Below are 15,167 nucleotides of genomic sequence, written 5' to 3' on the forward strand. Positions count from 1 at the left end.
TCCCAGGATCAGAGTTCTGTGACAAGAACAGGTTCTACATTCTTTAATTCTCTCCACTTGAGGTTTGAAGGCAGAAGAATGCCAGTGATTGTGAACCTTGTCAAGGTTTGAGTGATCAGTTCCAGCTGCGTTGTGAGTCTGATTCACAAGCTGGAAAAGGCAATTCTGCGAAATCTAATCTATTAGCATATTCATTGCACATATCAGATTATTATAAAAATCAGAATTTCCTTCACAGTGGGAAAGCTGGAGGAGTTCTTTTGTATGACGCAAATCAGGGTCTGAGCCCCCACAAGTATGATACTCTTGGGTCAGAAAATAAAACAATCATAAAATGATTTTTAAAAAATTGGTGTAAATGTTGGAATCAGTCATTCTCTATTCCTCCTCCTTCCTCTCAACCCCACCCAACGTACATTAAGCGTAACACCTTACAGGCTCACTAGTGAGATGCCAGCTAAGTAGACCTGAATTTAGAAAGGCCAAGGTCCTCCACTGCACCCCGGGCCATGGCCAGTTGTCTCTGCTTTTGTCCTGCCACTGGACTCCCGATGGCTGTGGAGGAGGCTAATGACTTCTGCAAGTAGGGAAGTCCTCCCCCGAAGGGAGACACTGTAGAAAGGGAGGAGCAGCAAAGGGACAGTGGAAATGGTGGTGGAGAGGGCTGTGTCCACTGTGACCCTGGTGAGGTGAGATGGGGCATTTAGGCAGGAGGGCTGAACAGTGACCTGAGCCTGACAAATGTGTCGGCATCCATTCCAGCTTGAGACCAGACACAAGCCAGGGTGGCTGGAGGTAACCATGCAGGAGAGGCTTCATTTGTGGCCCCCCAACCCCACTCCAAGGAAGAAGTTAGTACTGAATCCAGCACCTTCCTCAATATGGCTTTGGGGGGACTGATTTCCCCAAGGCCTGTTTCGGTTCACCCGCTCAGGTTACCCCCACCTGCATTTGTATTGGGTGCTGGGGGTCCAGAGGGGTTGGATTTCTAGTCCTGCTGCTCCCCACCCCCACCCCAGTCTCTACACTTTCCTCCCCCCACATCCAGGGACCCTGGCCTTCGGGCTGTGAAGACCCTCCATCTCCTGACTTTGGGCATCCTCTCTGGCCGACCCTACGCCGGGAATGCTCCCCCTGATCATCTCTGCAGCCCCTTCCTTCTAGCCCCAACTGAAACCCCCCTTTCTACGGGAGACCTACCCAGCTCAGCACTCCCCAGATTCCTGGTGCCTTCCCCCTGTACAGAGCCTGCTTTGTATACACTTGTTGGCGCGTTGACTTTCGTACCAGATTGTAAGCGCCTTGAGGGCAGGCACGGTCTTTTGCCTTTTTGTGTACCCGGGTCTTAGTAATTGGCACACAGCTGGCGCTTACTTAGGAGTGCTTGTTCATGTGCCTGACAGCCACTACCCCGTAACCCGACCCTCGGCCTTCTGGGAAATGTGGTCCAAACACTCTCCCGGCGCCTCATGGGAAATGAGGTCTTTGTTCGTTTCCTTCTCTCGAGCCTAGGACCCAGCGGTAGAGGTGGGAGGAAAGCCCACCCGTCAGACCTCGAGGACTAGGCACCCCACCCCCCCGCCCCCGCCCAGGGCAGCGCCCTCCCTTGAACCCAGCCCCCTTCCACGGCCCCATCACTGGGTGACGTGAATCTGGGGGGTGGACCGCTTCGGGGCGCCCTCCCGTCCGGAGGTTCGGCTTCGGAGCGGGCGGGCACACCAGGGGTTAAGTGGCGAAGGCGGGCTAGTTTGGGCCCAGCCGCCCGCCGTAGCCGCCCCCCCCTCCTGCAGGGCGGTGCTTTCTCCAGCCGCCGGCTTCGGGATTGAAGGGGCGGGCCCAAACAAGGGCCGGGCCAATCGGGTTGCGGCCGGGGGGCACGCTAGCCAATGAGAGTGGGGAGCGGGGTCCCGGACCAGGAAGGTGCAGCGGCGGGGAGGGGAGGCTGGGACCATGGGGCTCCTAACCATCCTGAAGAAGATGAAGCAGAAGGAGCGGGAGCTGCGGCTCCTCATGCTGTATCCTCGAGCTCACGGAACCCTCGGGTGGTCGGGGGCGAGGGAGAGGCGCGGGCGCTACAATGAGCTCCCCCCAGGGTGTGGGGGAGGGAGGACACGCCGCTCTGGGCCGGGCCGTACCAACTGCCCTGCGTGGGTTACGTGGCCGGGATCGACCAATAGCCCTTGGGAGGGGGTGGGGTGGGGGTTGGTCCGTACTATCGAGGACCAAAACGGGGGCGGGCTGGCTGTAGGGACTTAAACCAAATGTCCCCAAGCAGAGGGGGGTGCGGGGAGAAAAAGTGGAATGGACCAACTGGCCCGGGGGCACGGGAGGGAGCGCGTGTGCTTCGGCGCTGAGGAAGGAGACGCAGGGTCTAGAGGGGAAGAGCAAGTGGAACCGTTGGGCCGAATCTGAGCGTGGGCGATAAGCCGGGGCGGGGGGGGGGGGGGGGGGGGGGGGAGGGAGGAGGGGTGCCTCTCGGGGAGCCAGGCTGGGCCAGATTGTCCGAATGTGGGCTCCCCCATTAGACTGGGGGCTCCCCGAGGACAGGGGCTGCTTTTTGCCTCTCCTTGTGTCCCCGGCACACAGTAGGCACCTCACGAATGCATGTTGCCTTCCCTCTCCTGCCCTGAGGGCAGGGTCTAAGTGGCCTTTTTTTTTTTATTATTCATCTTGGTGCCCCTGGTGCCAAGCACACAGTAGGTGCGCAGCCCAGTTTGTGGAATGGATGAGGTCCTTTCATTTGAGGAGCAGCGCTAGACTGAGGCATGCTAGTCCTGTCTCAGCGAGGTCTCACCTAGTGACCTTGGGCAAGTCACTGCCCTCCTTTGGGACGGTTGGGAGGCCCCTTCTCTGAGGCTGATTGGGTCCCCGGCTCCTTAACCCCACTGTGCCCCCAGCGGTCTGGACAACGCGGGGAAGACCACCATCCTGAAGAAGTTCAACGGCGAGGACGTGGACACCATCTCGCCCACCCTGGGCTTCAACATCAAGACCCTGGAGCACCGAGGGTGAGGGAGGCCCCGAGTCCCACAAGCTCCCCGGCCCCGGGGCTCGGCCCCACCCATCCTTTCCCCCCTTCTTCCCCAGGTTCAAGCTGAATATCTGGGACGTGGGTGGCCAGAAGTCCCTGCGCTCTTATTGGAGGAACTACTTTGAGAGCACGGATGGCCTCATCTGGGTGGTGGACAGCGCTGACCAGCAGCGCATGCAGGACTGCCGGCGGGAGCTGGAGAGCCTCCTGGTGGAGGAGGTGGGCAGGGCCCCGGGGGCTGGGCAACAGAGGCCACCTGAGGGCAGAGCTGGCAAAGTCTGCAAAGCACATGTGGTCCCTCTTCTCACTTTGCCAGAAAGGGACACTGAGGCACGGAGAAAAGTAAGCTCCTCGAGGGCAGGGACTCTTGCTTTTGCTTTTGGATCCCCAGCACCTAGCAGAATGCCTAGCACCTAGTAGGTGCTTAATAAATGCTTGGTTGAAAAAAGATCACAGATAATTTGAATCAACATACATTCATTTCCTGCTGTATACCAGGTACTGCGCTAGGCACTGGGGATTTAAAAAGTCCTCAGCAAGCTTCCAGTCCACTGGAGGGTATGACAAGTATGTGGGCAGGACACGAAACAAAGATTCTAACACAAGGTTATGGCCGGAAATGGAAGAGAGGGCATTGGGGAGCCCAGGAAGGGAATTGCATGACAAAGCTGGAGAAGTAGGTGGGAACTGGGGTGCCAAGCAGCCAATGAGAAACCAGGGCAGGGGGCAGGGGCACTCTCCCCAATAGGGGCGAGTTAAACTCTGCTCAAAGATCAGGCAGCTGTTTCCTGCACATGCACATGCACACAGTGGACAATTGCCCACGACTCCATGGCCCGGCCTCCCTTATGCTGCCCTGGGAGCAGTGCCCACTGTGGCTCACAGTGGCTTGGGGCCCTTTCTTTGCCTCTTAGCGTCTGGCCGGAGCCACTCTCTTGATCTTTGCCAACAAGCAGGACCTCCCTGGGGCTCTGTCCTCCAATGACATTCGGGAGGTGAGTAGAGGCCCTGAGGGTCCTCCATGTGGCAGGATGGGTGAGGGTTGGGGGACTGCTCTCTGAGGGTTGCCGTCCCTCCCTCAGATCCTGGAGTTAAACACCATCCGCAGCCACCACTGGTGCATCCAGGGCTGCAGCGCAGTGACAGGAGAGAACCTGCTTTTGGGGGTTGACTGGCTCCTGGATGACATCTCCAGCCGCATCTTCACTTCAGAATGACCCCCTGCCCTGGGCTGCCAGCTCCTGGACTGACCCCTTGACCCGGCGGAAGGGCAACCCCTCCATGCATCCCTGGCCCCCCGAAGACCATCCTTCTCTGGCCCGGAGCCCTCTGGGGAGCCAGGACTGGAGAGGGACGGAAGCCCATGGGACCCCAACTAACGCCTCCTTCCCCGTGTCCTAACCACATGCTGCTTGCGCTAACAGGAGAGACCCTGCTGCTCTGGGAGCGCCCTCCTCCCTGGGGAGGAGCGGCCCTGTCCCCTACCCCTGGCCCTCCTGCAGCGCTTTGTGGATTGGTGGGGGTGCAGGAAGAACTGTACCCCGGCTCTCCAGGGCCCCTTCCTCTGCTCAGCCATCAGAATAAAAGTCCTCTGTGCCCCTGGCTCCTTGCTGGTTTACTTCCTCCCAGGCATCTCTGCTGCTGAGGGAGGAGGCTTCCACACACCCTCTCCCTATTGTTCCCAAGGAGAAGGGTGGACATGCATGAGGCACCCCAAAAAGAACCAGTGAGGGAAGGAAGTGGCCGCCCCCTGCCAGCATTTGGGGGAGAGCAGGAAAGGCAGCTCTAGAACTGTCTGGAAGGATGCTAGAAACTCATAAGAGGAAGAGCATTTCGGGCATGGCCCAGAGGTGGCCCATGGAGTAGCATGGATGAGGAACAGGAAGAGGCTTGCTTGGCTGGGCCTGAGCAAGCCCACGTCCTGGCATACTGCCCTCTGGACCCCAGCCTGCCTTCTCCACCTTTTCTACTTTTTCTCAAGCCTAGCACACAGTAAACCAGTGGCCACGAATCTTTCTGAAAAAAATAATGATCATAGAACACGAGATATTGGGAGATGAGCGAGCACTTGGAGCATAGGATAGCAGAGACAGGGGAAGGGGTGATGGGACTTTGGAACACGGACAGTCCAGGCTGGATGGAGCTTAGAACATGGAATGTCAGAGAGAGGGAGGCACGAGGACCTCTTTTCCATCAGGAAAGGGTCATCTTCACACTGACCAGGGCAGAAGGAATGGGCTCAGGAGGGAATGGAAACTGGAGAAAGATGTGGAGCCGGCAAAGGCATCTGGGAGCCTGCAATAATAGGACCCAGTCCCCCTGGCCCCAGTGAATTATGCCCACGGCTGCACATCGTGGAGGGCATCCTAACGATGAATTCAGGTCAGAATTTAGAAGGTGCGCCCTTCCCCCTTCCAGGCAGAAGGCATCGGTGCCATCAGGAGCAGCCCTCCGACTAATGGGAAGGAGAAAGGAGGCTCTTGAGTGTAGCTCCCCAGGATGTCCCCTATGGGTGTGGGGGCGGGGTAGAGGATGGAGAGCAGTCATGGAGGGAGGCCTGCGCTCCAGATGTCCTGGGCGGGATCCGACGGTCATTTTGTCTTCGTGACAACCCTGGAACTGCTATGGTCTCCATTTTACAGAGGAAGAAACTGAGGCACGGCGCCGGGCAGGAAGCGCCTGAAGCCGGACTGGCGCCTAGGAGCTGTCCAGCTCTCTATACGGCACAGACCGTGCAGAGGCGGGAGCCCTGGGCAGCCCGAGAGAAAGGGAGGCTCGTCAGCGCCCACCTGGGCTACCTGCGGCCTGGCTGAGCTTCTGCCTGACGTTTCCCTTGGCCCCGGGCCTCAGTTTCCCCAGATGTGAAATGAGGGGGTGGGCTGGGTTTTCCCGAAGGTCCATTTCAGCGCTAAATCCGGTGAATTGCTTGGCTCGGTGCTTACTAAATGCTGGTTGCCTGTCAAGGACTACGGCCTTCCCCAGGCTCCAGGGGGCGTGCTTTCCTACGGAGTGGCTCATTCTACGCCTTTCCGAAGAACAAAGAGTTTTAGGGCCGCCCCTGCTTGCACTATCTTGGGGGGGGGGGGGAGTCAGGAAGAGAAGCCTAGGAGGGCCTTGCGCACGCGCAGAAGAGGCGGTGCCCGTCGGAGGCTGGACGGGAGGGGAGGGGACAGCGTGGAGGAGGAGGGCCGCTGCCAGGCCGAGGCGCCGGAGTCCACTGGACTCCGGCTCCTCCAGGATGTCCCTCAAGGCGAAGGACGACTTCCGGCGGCTGTACACGGTGTCGGACACGCGGACCCACCCCAAGGGCTACACGGAGTACAAAGTGACCGCGCAGGTGAGTGAGGGAAGGCCCCTTTAAGAGGAGGGGGGCCCTTTAAGTAGGCGGGGCCGGACCGTCCCATCCTCGAGAGTCAGGCGGGGGAGGAACCTCTGCGCGAATTTCAGACTATACTAATTTACAGGAGAGGGAGGGAAACCTCATCTGAGTTCCTTTGACAGCGAGGCGAGGGGGCGGGACCAGGATGGGCGGGGCCCCAGTCCCAGAGTTGTTTGTTCGGAGTTGTCCCTACTTTACATAAACAGGTTTATAAAATGCTAGCGCTGGTGCCTCCCTTTCTGGAATGACCCCCGCCCCTTACGGCCCCCTGGCCAATTGGAAAGCCTCCGTTTCCTCCTCTGTGGAATGGGTGCCTCCTTCCCAGGGTGGTTGAAACAGCCGAGGTCCTAGACGGTGAAAGCTCCCCGAAAGCCCCGAGTCCCGCTTAGCGTCCCGGGCACATAGTAGGACTTCAGCACCGTTGTTTCCCGGCCAGTTTCTCCTCCGCTCGCTACATTATTAACGGCGCGGGCCGGGGGCGGGGGGTCATTTGCTGGTTTTTCTTCCCCGAACCAGGCGTTCAAGGGCGGAAAGGGCTGGGATCCAGCTCTGCCTCCCGCCCCCCAAATCTAGCCATTGCTCGGGGGCGATCGCTGCGCCCGCGGGCAGGCCCCCGAGCGCCTCCTCCCCCGTCTTGGGAGGGAGAGGCTGTTACCCCCACTTTACAGATGAAGAAACCGAGGCTCGGGGCTTGCCCGAGGTCACGGAGCTGGACCCTGGTCTTCCGGGCCGCACGTCCAGCGCTGGGGTGACGATAACAACTTTGGTCATTAATGTTATCACGGCAGCTCTCCGGGGCTTTAAGATTTGTAGCCATTTACATGTTTGCTCATTTCATCCTTGCGACACGGGGTGGGGAGCAAGGCTGTTCTCCCCATTTTACAGTGGAGGAAACTGAGGCAGATAGGTTAGATGACTTATCAGACTGGATTTGAATTCAGGTCTTACTGAATCCGAGATCCGATCCCCCGCCCCAGACCTCAGTGTTCCCTTCTCTCAGTTACTGAAGTGGGTAGGCCCGGGGGGGGGGGGGGGTGGAGGGGGGGAGGGGGGGCAGGAGCTGGGCGGAGCCTCTGATGGGGGCGTGGCCGCTGGCCCTGGGGGCGGAGCAGGGGTCCAGTTGGGCCCGCCCCTCACCTACCTTGGCTTTTTCTCTCCCAGTTCATCTCAAAGACAAACCAAGAGGATGTTAAGGAGGTAACTCTGGAGATGGGTTTGGGGGTGGGGGGGGGCGACGCTCCCGCTTCCTGAAGGCAGCCCCCTTCTCCGTGCCCTGGGGGGTGGGAAGAGCTGCCCGGGCCCAGCCAGGAAGGTGCAAGGACCAACTTCCAGCCCTGGATCGGAGCCACGTCCCCTTCCTTTCCCCATGGGTGAACTGTGGGTCTGAGGCCCCTGGACCTCGCCTTTCCCACCCCCTCTGGCCCAGGTGGTCGTCTGGAAACGCTACAGTGACTTCCGCCGCCTGCATGGGGACCTGGCCTACACCCACCGAAACCTCTTCCGCCGCCTCGAGGAATTCCCAGCCTTTCCCCGGGCTCAGGTCTTTGGTGAGTGTCCCAGGCCGGGGATGGTCCAGAGATGTCTAGCCTCGGTGGGCTCCTTGTCCAAGACTGGCCTGGACTGCGGCCCAACCTGGGGGGCAGTGGGGAGCCCTGGCCCGAGCTGTGCGTTGTGACCCCCAGCCAGAAGCTGCCTCTCCCCACCCCCCTCAACTGTATCCTTCGGAGGCAAGCAGGGCAAGTGTATCCCCTCCCCTATGACAACTAAGCCTCCACATTAATCACAAGGCGGAGGGATGAAAACAAGTTTTAATTAAGGACAGAGGGATGTTGGTGGGTCGGCTTGTTTGAGGGGGGGGCCAGCCCAGCCTTCAGTCCAGCTCTGAGATCTTCAGCCACTGCCAGATCTCACCCAGTGACTTGGGGTGTTTTTCCCTGGCCACTTTGTGGGCCTCAGTGGCCCTCTTGGGCCAGGCCCTACCGGGGGATGGAGGCCTCAAGGCTGTCCCGGGTCCTTGACCACAGGCCGTTTCGAAGCCTCAGTGATTGAGGAGCGGCGGAAGGCGGCGGAGGCCATGCTGCGTTTCACGGTCAACATTCCTGCCCTCAACAACAGCCCCCAGCTCAAGGAATTCTTCCGAGTACGTGTCCCCCCCCCCCCCCCTCCCCGGCCTCCGTGGGCCCCAGAGGGCCCCCCTCAGGCAGGGCACATGGCCCCCTCCAGACTCAGAAGACACTGAGGGGGCCGCCTTATGCCTGTCACTTCTTCGTCAGTTACCCGAGGGTGGGATTCAGGGATGTCTGAGCTCCTGCTCCTGGATCCGATGACCCCTCCAAACTTTCTCCTCTCGTAGGGTGGGGACGTGACCCGGCCCTTGGAGCCCAGTGACCTGCACATCCTGCCCCCGCCCCTGGTGCCCACGCCACCCCCAGAAGAGGCCCGACTCCCCCAACTTCTGCCAGCAGAGCGTCTGGGCCGGGAAGAACTTGAGGAGGAGAGCGAGAAGCCAGGTATGGGGCCGGGAGGAACCAAACCGTGGTCCCACGGTCACTCAGCAAACACTTAGGGACCTGAGTATGCTCTCCAAGGGCCACCCCTTTCCCAATTCCCCCAATCCTGATGTCCTGGGGGACAGCATTGAGTGGGACGGGTACTCCGCTAGGACCGACAGGCCTTCCTATCGCTAGCTGTGTGACCTTGGGCTAGTCACCTTACTGTTAGACCAAAGGCCTCGAGAGCTCCTCCCAACCCCAGAGCTGCAGTCCTGTGGCCCCCAAGATCCTGCCCGTTCTACCTTCACCCTTGTTCAGGCCTCCTCACCTCCTGCCTGGACTGTGCCCATGGCCTCTTCAGCCAAAGTGACCCTCCCAAAACAAGCTTGGTCACACCATGGCCCTGCTCTGAGACCTTTGGTGGCTCTCTCTGTCCCTAGGATAAGATGGCAAACCGATAAGCATTTATTAAGTGCCTACTGTATGCCACGCATTGGACACAAACTCTCTTGGCCAGCATTGAAAGGTTTTCCCCATCTAGCTGCAGTGATGTGTCTACATCAATCTCCCATGACTCCTTCACTCTGTGCTCTGACTAGATTGGCCCTTCCCTGTACAGGAAAGCCACCTCCCACCTCCAGGTCTTTGCCCCATCCCTGGTATGTTGTCCCTGTTCACCATTTCCTCCTGAAGTCTGTGGCTCCATTCAGATGCCGGCTCACATGTGTAACCCCACCCACCCACCTTTCCTCACGCACCACCCCCTGCTCCAGTCGTTAGCCTCCTCCCCTTTATGTTTCTTCTCGGGGGTGCGTACATCTTTTTTTTTGAGATTTTTAATTTTTAGTTTACAACACTCGGTTCTGCATAATTTTGAGTTCCAGATTTTCTTCCCCGCCCCCCCCCAAGACAGCATGGAATCCGATATATCTTCTACCTATACCTTCACATTGAACTTTCTTACACAATAGTCAAGTTGTAAAGAAGAATTATGACCCATGGAATGAATCAGGAGAAAGAAGAAACAAAACCAAAAAAAAAACCCAAAACCAAAAGAGAAAAAAAGTCACAAAAGGAAAAAAAAGGCAAGCATAAAGTGTGTCTGTGTCTGCATTCAGACTCCACAGTTCTTCCTCTGGATGTAGACAGCTCTCACCATCAGGAGTCCTTTGGAGTTGTCTTTGCGGGGTGCATACATCTTAGACAGACGATGTGTAGCACAGTGGACTCAGGAGGACCTGAATTCAAATCTTGCCTCAGACACTTACTTAGCTGTATGATGGGGAACGGGGGAGCCGGGCCTTGGTTTCCCCTCTAAAATGAGGGTGGGAAGAGGACCCCTGAGCTCCTTCCCAGCTCCCTGAGGGTGTGGCTTGTGTTTGGCATACAACAGACATCCAGTAAAATGCTCAGTGACTTGCTGCCATGGTCTAGCCCTCAGGGAGCTCCCACCCTCAGGGGAGAAGAGGTGGGTCCTGGGGCAGCTGCCCAGGGGCTGAGCTCCACAGAGGGGGCTTCTTTCTGCAGGGGACCGGCCTCCCTCCAGCCCTGCCCAGGAGGCCCTTAATCTTCTGTTTGACTGTGGGGCTCCCGAGGAAGAGACAGGCCCTGCAGCCCGAGGGCCACTCACTGAGGCCGAGCTGGCACTCTTCGACCCATTCTCCAAAGAAGGTAGTATCATGGGGAGTCAGCAGGAAGGTGGGGTGGGGACTCCCCTAGGAGGCAATGAATTCCTCATCCCCATAGAGTATTCGAGTGAAAGCTGGGTGACCCCTAGAGGAGCATGTTGAAGAGGGGAATTCTTTCGAAGATTCTAGCAGAGCTGAAGGGTCCACGAAGGCCTCCCCACGCAGAGAATGGCCAGCATGGGGGATGGGGAAGCCCATGCCCAGCCTTGTGGCTTTCCACCTGAGGAGTGGAAACTTATTTTACTGGGAGCCTCAAAGCCCCAGTGAGGTATAGGGATGGACCACAGGATCTGGCCTTGGGACCTGGCTTTGACGCTGGCAGGTGATGCAGCTCAAGCCTCCTCGCCTGTGAGAGTGGAGGCAGCCATGAGTCCTGAGAGAGCCAGCTCAGACTGGGGGAGGAGGGAGAAGGATTTCCATCTCCTTTGTATAGAAAAGGAAACAGGCTCCGAGGGGGAAAACATTGAGTAAGCCTGAGGTAGGATTTGAACCTGGGGCTTCCTGCTACTTGTTCCCCCAGCCTGTGGCCAGTGGAGCTGGGCTCGGTCTTGTCTGTCTGGACCGGCCTGTGGGGATGTGTCCAGTTACTGTGGCCCCAAACTCGGGAGATCCTCAAGGGTGCTGGGTGGGCTGGTAACCCTGAGCCCCTCTTCTCTGGGCCCCAGAAGGTGCCGGACCAGGGCCCAGCCCCACCCACGTAGCTGACCTGGCAGCCTTGGGGGCAGAGCCCCAGACCCGGGGCCAGACACCCTGGGAGCCGGGAGGGGAGCAAGAAGAAGAGGAGGAGGAGGGTCCACGCCCAGCCTACCTGAACCGAGCTACAGAACTCATCAGCCAGGCCCTGAAGGATGAGCGAGCAGGGGCCTACGCCGAGGCCCTGCAGGGCTACCGGGATGGAGTGGACGTCCTCCTCCAGGGGGTGCCAGGTGAGCTGGCGCTCTCGGGGGTCTCTAGGAGGGGCCCTGTGGGGTCAGAGCCCAGCAGGACGAGCTCAGGGCAGGGAGCGGCTGCCCCACCAGACCCCAGCCTCGAGGGGCCTATGTTTTAGCAGGGAAGCAGGCAGCGATGTTCCCCAGTGACTGGGACCCACGGGAGGAGGAGAGAAGATGCCAGAGGGCAGAAATGAAGCGGCCCAGACTCTGGTTGGAAGGCTCTAATAATGATCGCTAGTATTTATAGAGTGCCAACTGTGTGCCAGGCACCAGGAGAAGTGATCCATTGTCCCTTCTTAATAGATGAGGAAACTGAGGCAGAGGGTGCCTTCCTGACTCCAAGCCCAGCCCAGCAGCTCAGCCCGGATAGAACAGAGATGTAAGGTGGGGCCTGATCTCAGGGCTGAGAGTCCACAGGGAGCGAAGGAAGGGGTCCTGGTTCAAATCCTACCTCTGCTCCTATCTTCCTGAGTGATGGCAGACAAGTCCCTTTGCTTCTCTGGGCCTCAGTTTCCCTCTCTGTAAAGTGGGGATGGGATTGATCCTTGTATCTGAATTAGTCATGCCCAGGTATTAGGGTGGGGAGATGGGCTGAGAGAGACCTCTGAGGCCCTGGACTCCCCATAGGTGACCCCAACTGTGCCCGTCAAGAAGGAGTGAAGAGGAAGGTGGCAGAGTATCTGCGGCGGGCAGAAGAGATCTTGCACCTCCACCTGCAGTCGTGAGCCCGCCTTCCTGCCCATCCTAGAGATCTTGGAGATCTGGCCTCAGTTTCCCTAGCTGTCAGATGGGCATCAGCATACTTGCACTGCCCCCGCCCAAGGGGTGTCATGAGGACAGTGCTTGGGGGTCTCATGGAGGGCTGAAAAAGTGGGGGGGGTCTCAGGAGTGTTTCTGTCTTCTCCAATGTCCATGGTGTTCAATGACAACGACCCCAAGGGTACTTGGCCAGCCCTGCCTCCGCCAAGCTGGGGTCCACACAACTGCCACTTAGACATTCCCCAAGTGCCCTTCAGACCACTGCACTGCCCAGCCCTGATGACCCAGCCCTCCCTCACCACTCTGACCACACTCCATCTCCCACCTTTATGCCTTTGCCCTGGCCATTCCCCATGCCAGGAATGCCTTCCCTCCTCCCTGTCTCTCCTGGAAGTGAATGAATGAATGGCTAATCTGTGAACATGTGGTTCTCCTGGGATAGTGTAAGCCCGCAGAGGGCAGGGGCTTCTGTCTCTGTATCCCAGTGCCCAGCGCATCGAGGGCACTTAATAAATGCTTGCTGGATGCATTGGAATGAATGGCAGCCACAACGCGAGGCATTCTGGGAAAACCAGACTTGGGCCTACAGCCTGGGGCATTATGGGAGGGAACCTGGAGATCAATTGCCATTTTATAGGCTAGTGCGCCATCAGCGGGCGCCACGCGGTACATTATGGAACTGGGCCAAGGCTACATACATTGCAGTGTATGACTTGGCCTCTATTGTAGCTTGGGTGTGTCCTGGGAGGCGGAAGCCGGAAGTAGTGCGTGGAGGGCGGGGCCATAATTGGGGGGGGGGTTAGTAACCGGGCTGTTGAGGCTTGTTCCCCAGATTGGAAGGAGGGGGGGCGGGGCTAGGAAGAAAAGGTGTCTGTGATTGGAGGAGGCGGGTCTAAGCAAGGCTGTGATTGGACAGCAACGCGAAGGCGGTCGCTTCAGCCCTGGAGGGGCGTGGCCAGAGTACAGAGGCCACCGACGGGGGCGTAGCCGATAAGGCCGATAAGACCTGAGGGGTTCGGCCTGGCGGGAGCCCGGGAAGCTGGGGCGGGGGGCGCGGGGCGGTGGTGTCAGATGTTTGGATCCGGGAGATGGCGCCGGGCCCCAGGGGTGGGAAGGGCTGAACAGCGGAGGCGGGGCAGCGTCACGTGGGGAGGGCGTGGGGCCTGCGCTGGAGAGCCGGAAGTCCGGGGAGGGCTGAAGGGGAGCGAGGGCGGGGCTCGGGCCTGCTGAGGAAGAGGTGTTGGGGGCGGGGCCGAGACCTGAGCCTCCTTCCCGCCCTCCCGCGGCGCAGGCGCTCTCGTGCCCGTCGGGCGCCCGGAGACCCGGCATGCCGCTGGGCGGCGCGCTCCCGCTGGGCACGTGCCCGGACCTGTGCCCAGAGGCGGAGCGCGCGGCGCGCGAACGGCAGCGGCGCCTGCACCGGCTGGAGGTGGCCCCTGCGCGCGCCGTCAAGGAGTACGCGCGGCCGGCGGCGGGCAAAGCGCGCCCGCCCCCGAGCCAGCTGCGGCCGCCGCGCGTGCTGCTCGCCACCGTGCGCTACCTGGCGGCCGAGGTGGCTGGCCGCGCCGACGTGCCCCCGCGCGACGTGGCCGCCTTCGTGTGGGACCGGCTGCGCGCCGTGCGCCTCGACCTGCACCTCCAGCCTTCGGCGCCCTCGCGGGACGCCGCCGCCGTGCTCGAGGCCGCCCTCGCCTGCCAGCTCTGCGTGCCCGGCCCGCCCGGCGGCGACCCCGGCGCGGGCTCGGGCGCGGGGCTGGACCCCCAGCTGCTGCACGCGCAGCTGCAGGAGGCCTTCGGCTCCCTGCGCCGCTGCTACGCCGACAGCCCCGAGGAGGCGCACCCGCGCCAGGGCTTCTTCCAGAGCCTCTTCCTGCTTTACAACCTCGGTGAGTGCCGGGGGCAGGGGCGCTCGTGCAGACGGGGAGACTGAGGCCGACGCCTGGCCCGTGACCCCGGCCGGAGATGGCCGGCACTCCTGGGCACCGCTGCGGGAGGGGAGGCTGGAGGGGGAGGGGCGGCCGGCGCTGTCCGCGGTCCTGATCCGCCCCTCCCTCCCTGTCAGGCTCCGTGGAAGCCCTGCACCAGGTCCTGCTGCTGCCCCGCGGCCTGCGCTCCTGCCCGGCCCTGCGCCAAGCCCTGGCCGTGGACGCCGCCTTCCGAGAGGGCAACGCCGGCCGCCTCTTCCGCCTGCTCGGCGCCCTGCCCTACCTGGCCAGCCGCGCTGTGCAGCGCCACGTGGGGCCGGCCCGCCGCAGGGCCCTGGCCGCGCTGGCCCGGGCGCTGGGCACCCCCCGAGGCCAGGCCTTCCCGCTGCACCGCCTGGCCCGCCTGCTGGCCATGGACAGCCTGGCCCAGACCGGGGCCCTGTGCCGGGCCCACGGGCTCACCGTGGAGGGGGAGGCCGGGGACGAGAAGGCTGTCTTTGTCCGGGGCCGCTACACCGAGACCGGGCCCCTCCCGGCCCTGTCCTGCGCCCTGCTGGTGGAGAGCAAGCTGAGGGGGCGCAGCCTGGAGCAGGTGGTGATGGGGGAGGAGGGGGAGGCCGCCCACGTGCCAAAGACCCCCGCATCCTGACTCCTTGCCAGTAAAGTTGGTTTTTTAAACGGCTGACCCTGAGGATAATTCGGCCGCGAGGGAAAGGTGGGCTGGGTACCTGCAAGTTGGCAAGAGAACGGAATCGCCCTCCATCGTACACCCCCCTCGCATATACCGAGTCGTGCCAGCATCTTCTCAGTCACCACCAGATGCCTAGGGATTGGAACCCAGAGTTCAAGGTGTGTGTGGAGGGTGGAGCCCTGTAGCAGGTGTTGGTTACTTAGTATGTCCTGCCCAGCTGGGAGGTGGTGGGAGAGGAGGTGCTCTGGCCCTGCCCCTGCCCCTGCCCCT

At 60.5% G+C, this 15,167-nt stretch overlaps 3 protein-coding genes across 6 annotated transcripts; all 3 read left to right on the plus strand.

Annotated features, from left to right (window-relative positions):
* Nucleotides 1-1,894: 1,894 nt before the first annotated feature.
* Nucleotides 1,895-4,633, plus strand: ARL2 (ADP ribosylation factor like GTPase 2). Its single transcript, XM_036763661.1, has 5 exons — nt 1,895-2,015; nt 2,898-3,008; nt 3,088-3,250; nt 3,946-4,026; nt 4,114-4,633. The coding sequence occupies exons 1-5, from the start codon at nt 1,951-1,953 to the stop codon at nt 4,246-4,248; spliced, it is 555 nt and encodes a 184-aa protein (XP_036619556.1). The 5' UTR covers nt 1,895-1,950; the 3' UTR covers nt 4,249-4,633.
* A 1,546-nt stretch (nt 4,634-6,179) lies between these two features.
* Nucleotides 6,180-12,816, plus strand: SNX15 (sorting nexin 15). Of its 4 annotated transcripts, none has more exons than XM_036763652.1 (9): nt 6,200-6,368; nt 7,572-7,607; nt 7,837-7,957; nt 8,435-8,550; nt 8,764-8,920; nt 10,430-10,573; nt 11,256-11,516; nt 11,826-11,906; nt 12,150-12,238. In XM_036763652.1, exons 1-8 carry the CDS (start codon nt 6,270-6,272, stop codon nt 11,903-11,905), a joined length of 1,014 nt encoding a protein of 337 aa, XP_036619547.1. In that variant the 5' UTR covers nt 6,200-6,269; the 3' UTR covers nt 11,906; nt 12,150-12,238. The 4 variants fall into 4 exon arrangements, with proteins under 4 accessions (XP_036619545.1, XP_036619547.1, XP_036619549.1 ...); XM_036763654.1 differs by having other exon boundaries at nt 11,826-11,901; nt 12,150-12,197; XM_036763650.1 differs by lacking the exon at nt 11,826-11,906 and having other exon boundaries at nt 6,180-6,368; nt 12,150-12,816.
* A 792-nt stretch (nt 12,817-13,608) lies between these two features.
* SAC3D1 (SAC3 domain containing 1) lies at nt 13,609-14,888 on the plus strand. Its single transcript, XM_036763649.1, has 2 exons — nt 13,609-14,167; nt 14,344-14,888. The coding sequence occupies exons 1-2, from the start codon at nt 13,609-13,611 to the stop codon at nt 14,853-14,855; spliced, it is 1,071 nt and encodes a 356-aa protein (XP_036619544.1). The 3' UTR covers nt 14,856-14,888.
* The last annotated feature ends 279 nt before the right edge of the window (nt 14,889-15,167 follow it).

The sequence above is a fragment of the Trichosurus vulpecula genome, chromosome 6 (genome assembly GCF_011100635.1).
Source record: "Trichosurus vulpecula isolate mTriVul1 chromosome 6, mTriVul1.pri, whole genome shotgun sequence".
Lineage (NCBI taxonomy): Eukaryota > Metazoa > Chordata > Mammalia > Diprotodontia > Phalangeridae > Trichosurus > Trichosurus vulpecula.

Coding starts and splice junctions, on each gene's coding strand:
- SNX15 (XM_036763650.1), top strand. CDS start 6,270: ATGTCCCTCAAGGCGAAGGACGACTTCCGGCGGCTGTACACGGTGTCG. Junction 7,608..7,836: donor ACCAAGAGGATGTTAAGGAG/GTAACTCTGGAG, acceptor CCTCTGGCCCAG/GTGGTCGTCTGGAAACGCTA. Junction 11,517..12,149: donor CCTCCTCCAGGGGGTGCCAG/GTGAGCTGGCGC, acceptor GACTCCCCATAG/GTGACCCCAACTGTGCCCGT.
- SAC3D1 (XM_036763649.1), top strand. CDS start 13,609: ATGCCGCTGGGCGGCGCGCTCCCGCTGGGCACGTGCCCGGACCTGTGC. Junction 14,168..14,343: donor CTTCCTGCTTTACAACCTCG/GTGAGTGCCGGG, acceptor CCTCCCTGTCAG/GCTCCGTGGAAGCCCTGCAC.
- ARL2 (XM_036763661.1), top strand. CDS start 1,951: ATGGGGCTCCTAACCATCCTGAAGAAGATGAAGCAGAAGGAGCGGGAG. Junction 2,016..2,897: donor GAGCTGCGGCTCCTCATGCT/GTATCCTCGAGC, acceptor CTGTGCCCCCAG/CGGTCTGGACAACGCGGGGA. Junction 4,027..4,113: donor CCTCCAATGACATTCGGGAG/GTGAGTAGAGGC, acceptor TCCCTCCCTCAG/ATCCTGGAGTTAAACACCAT.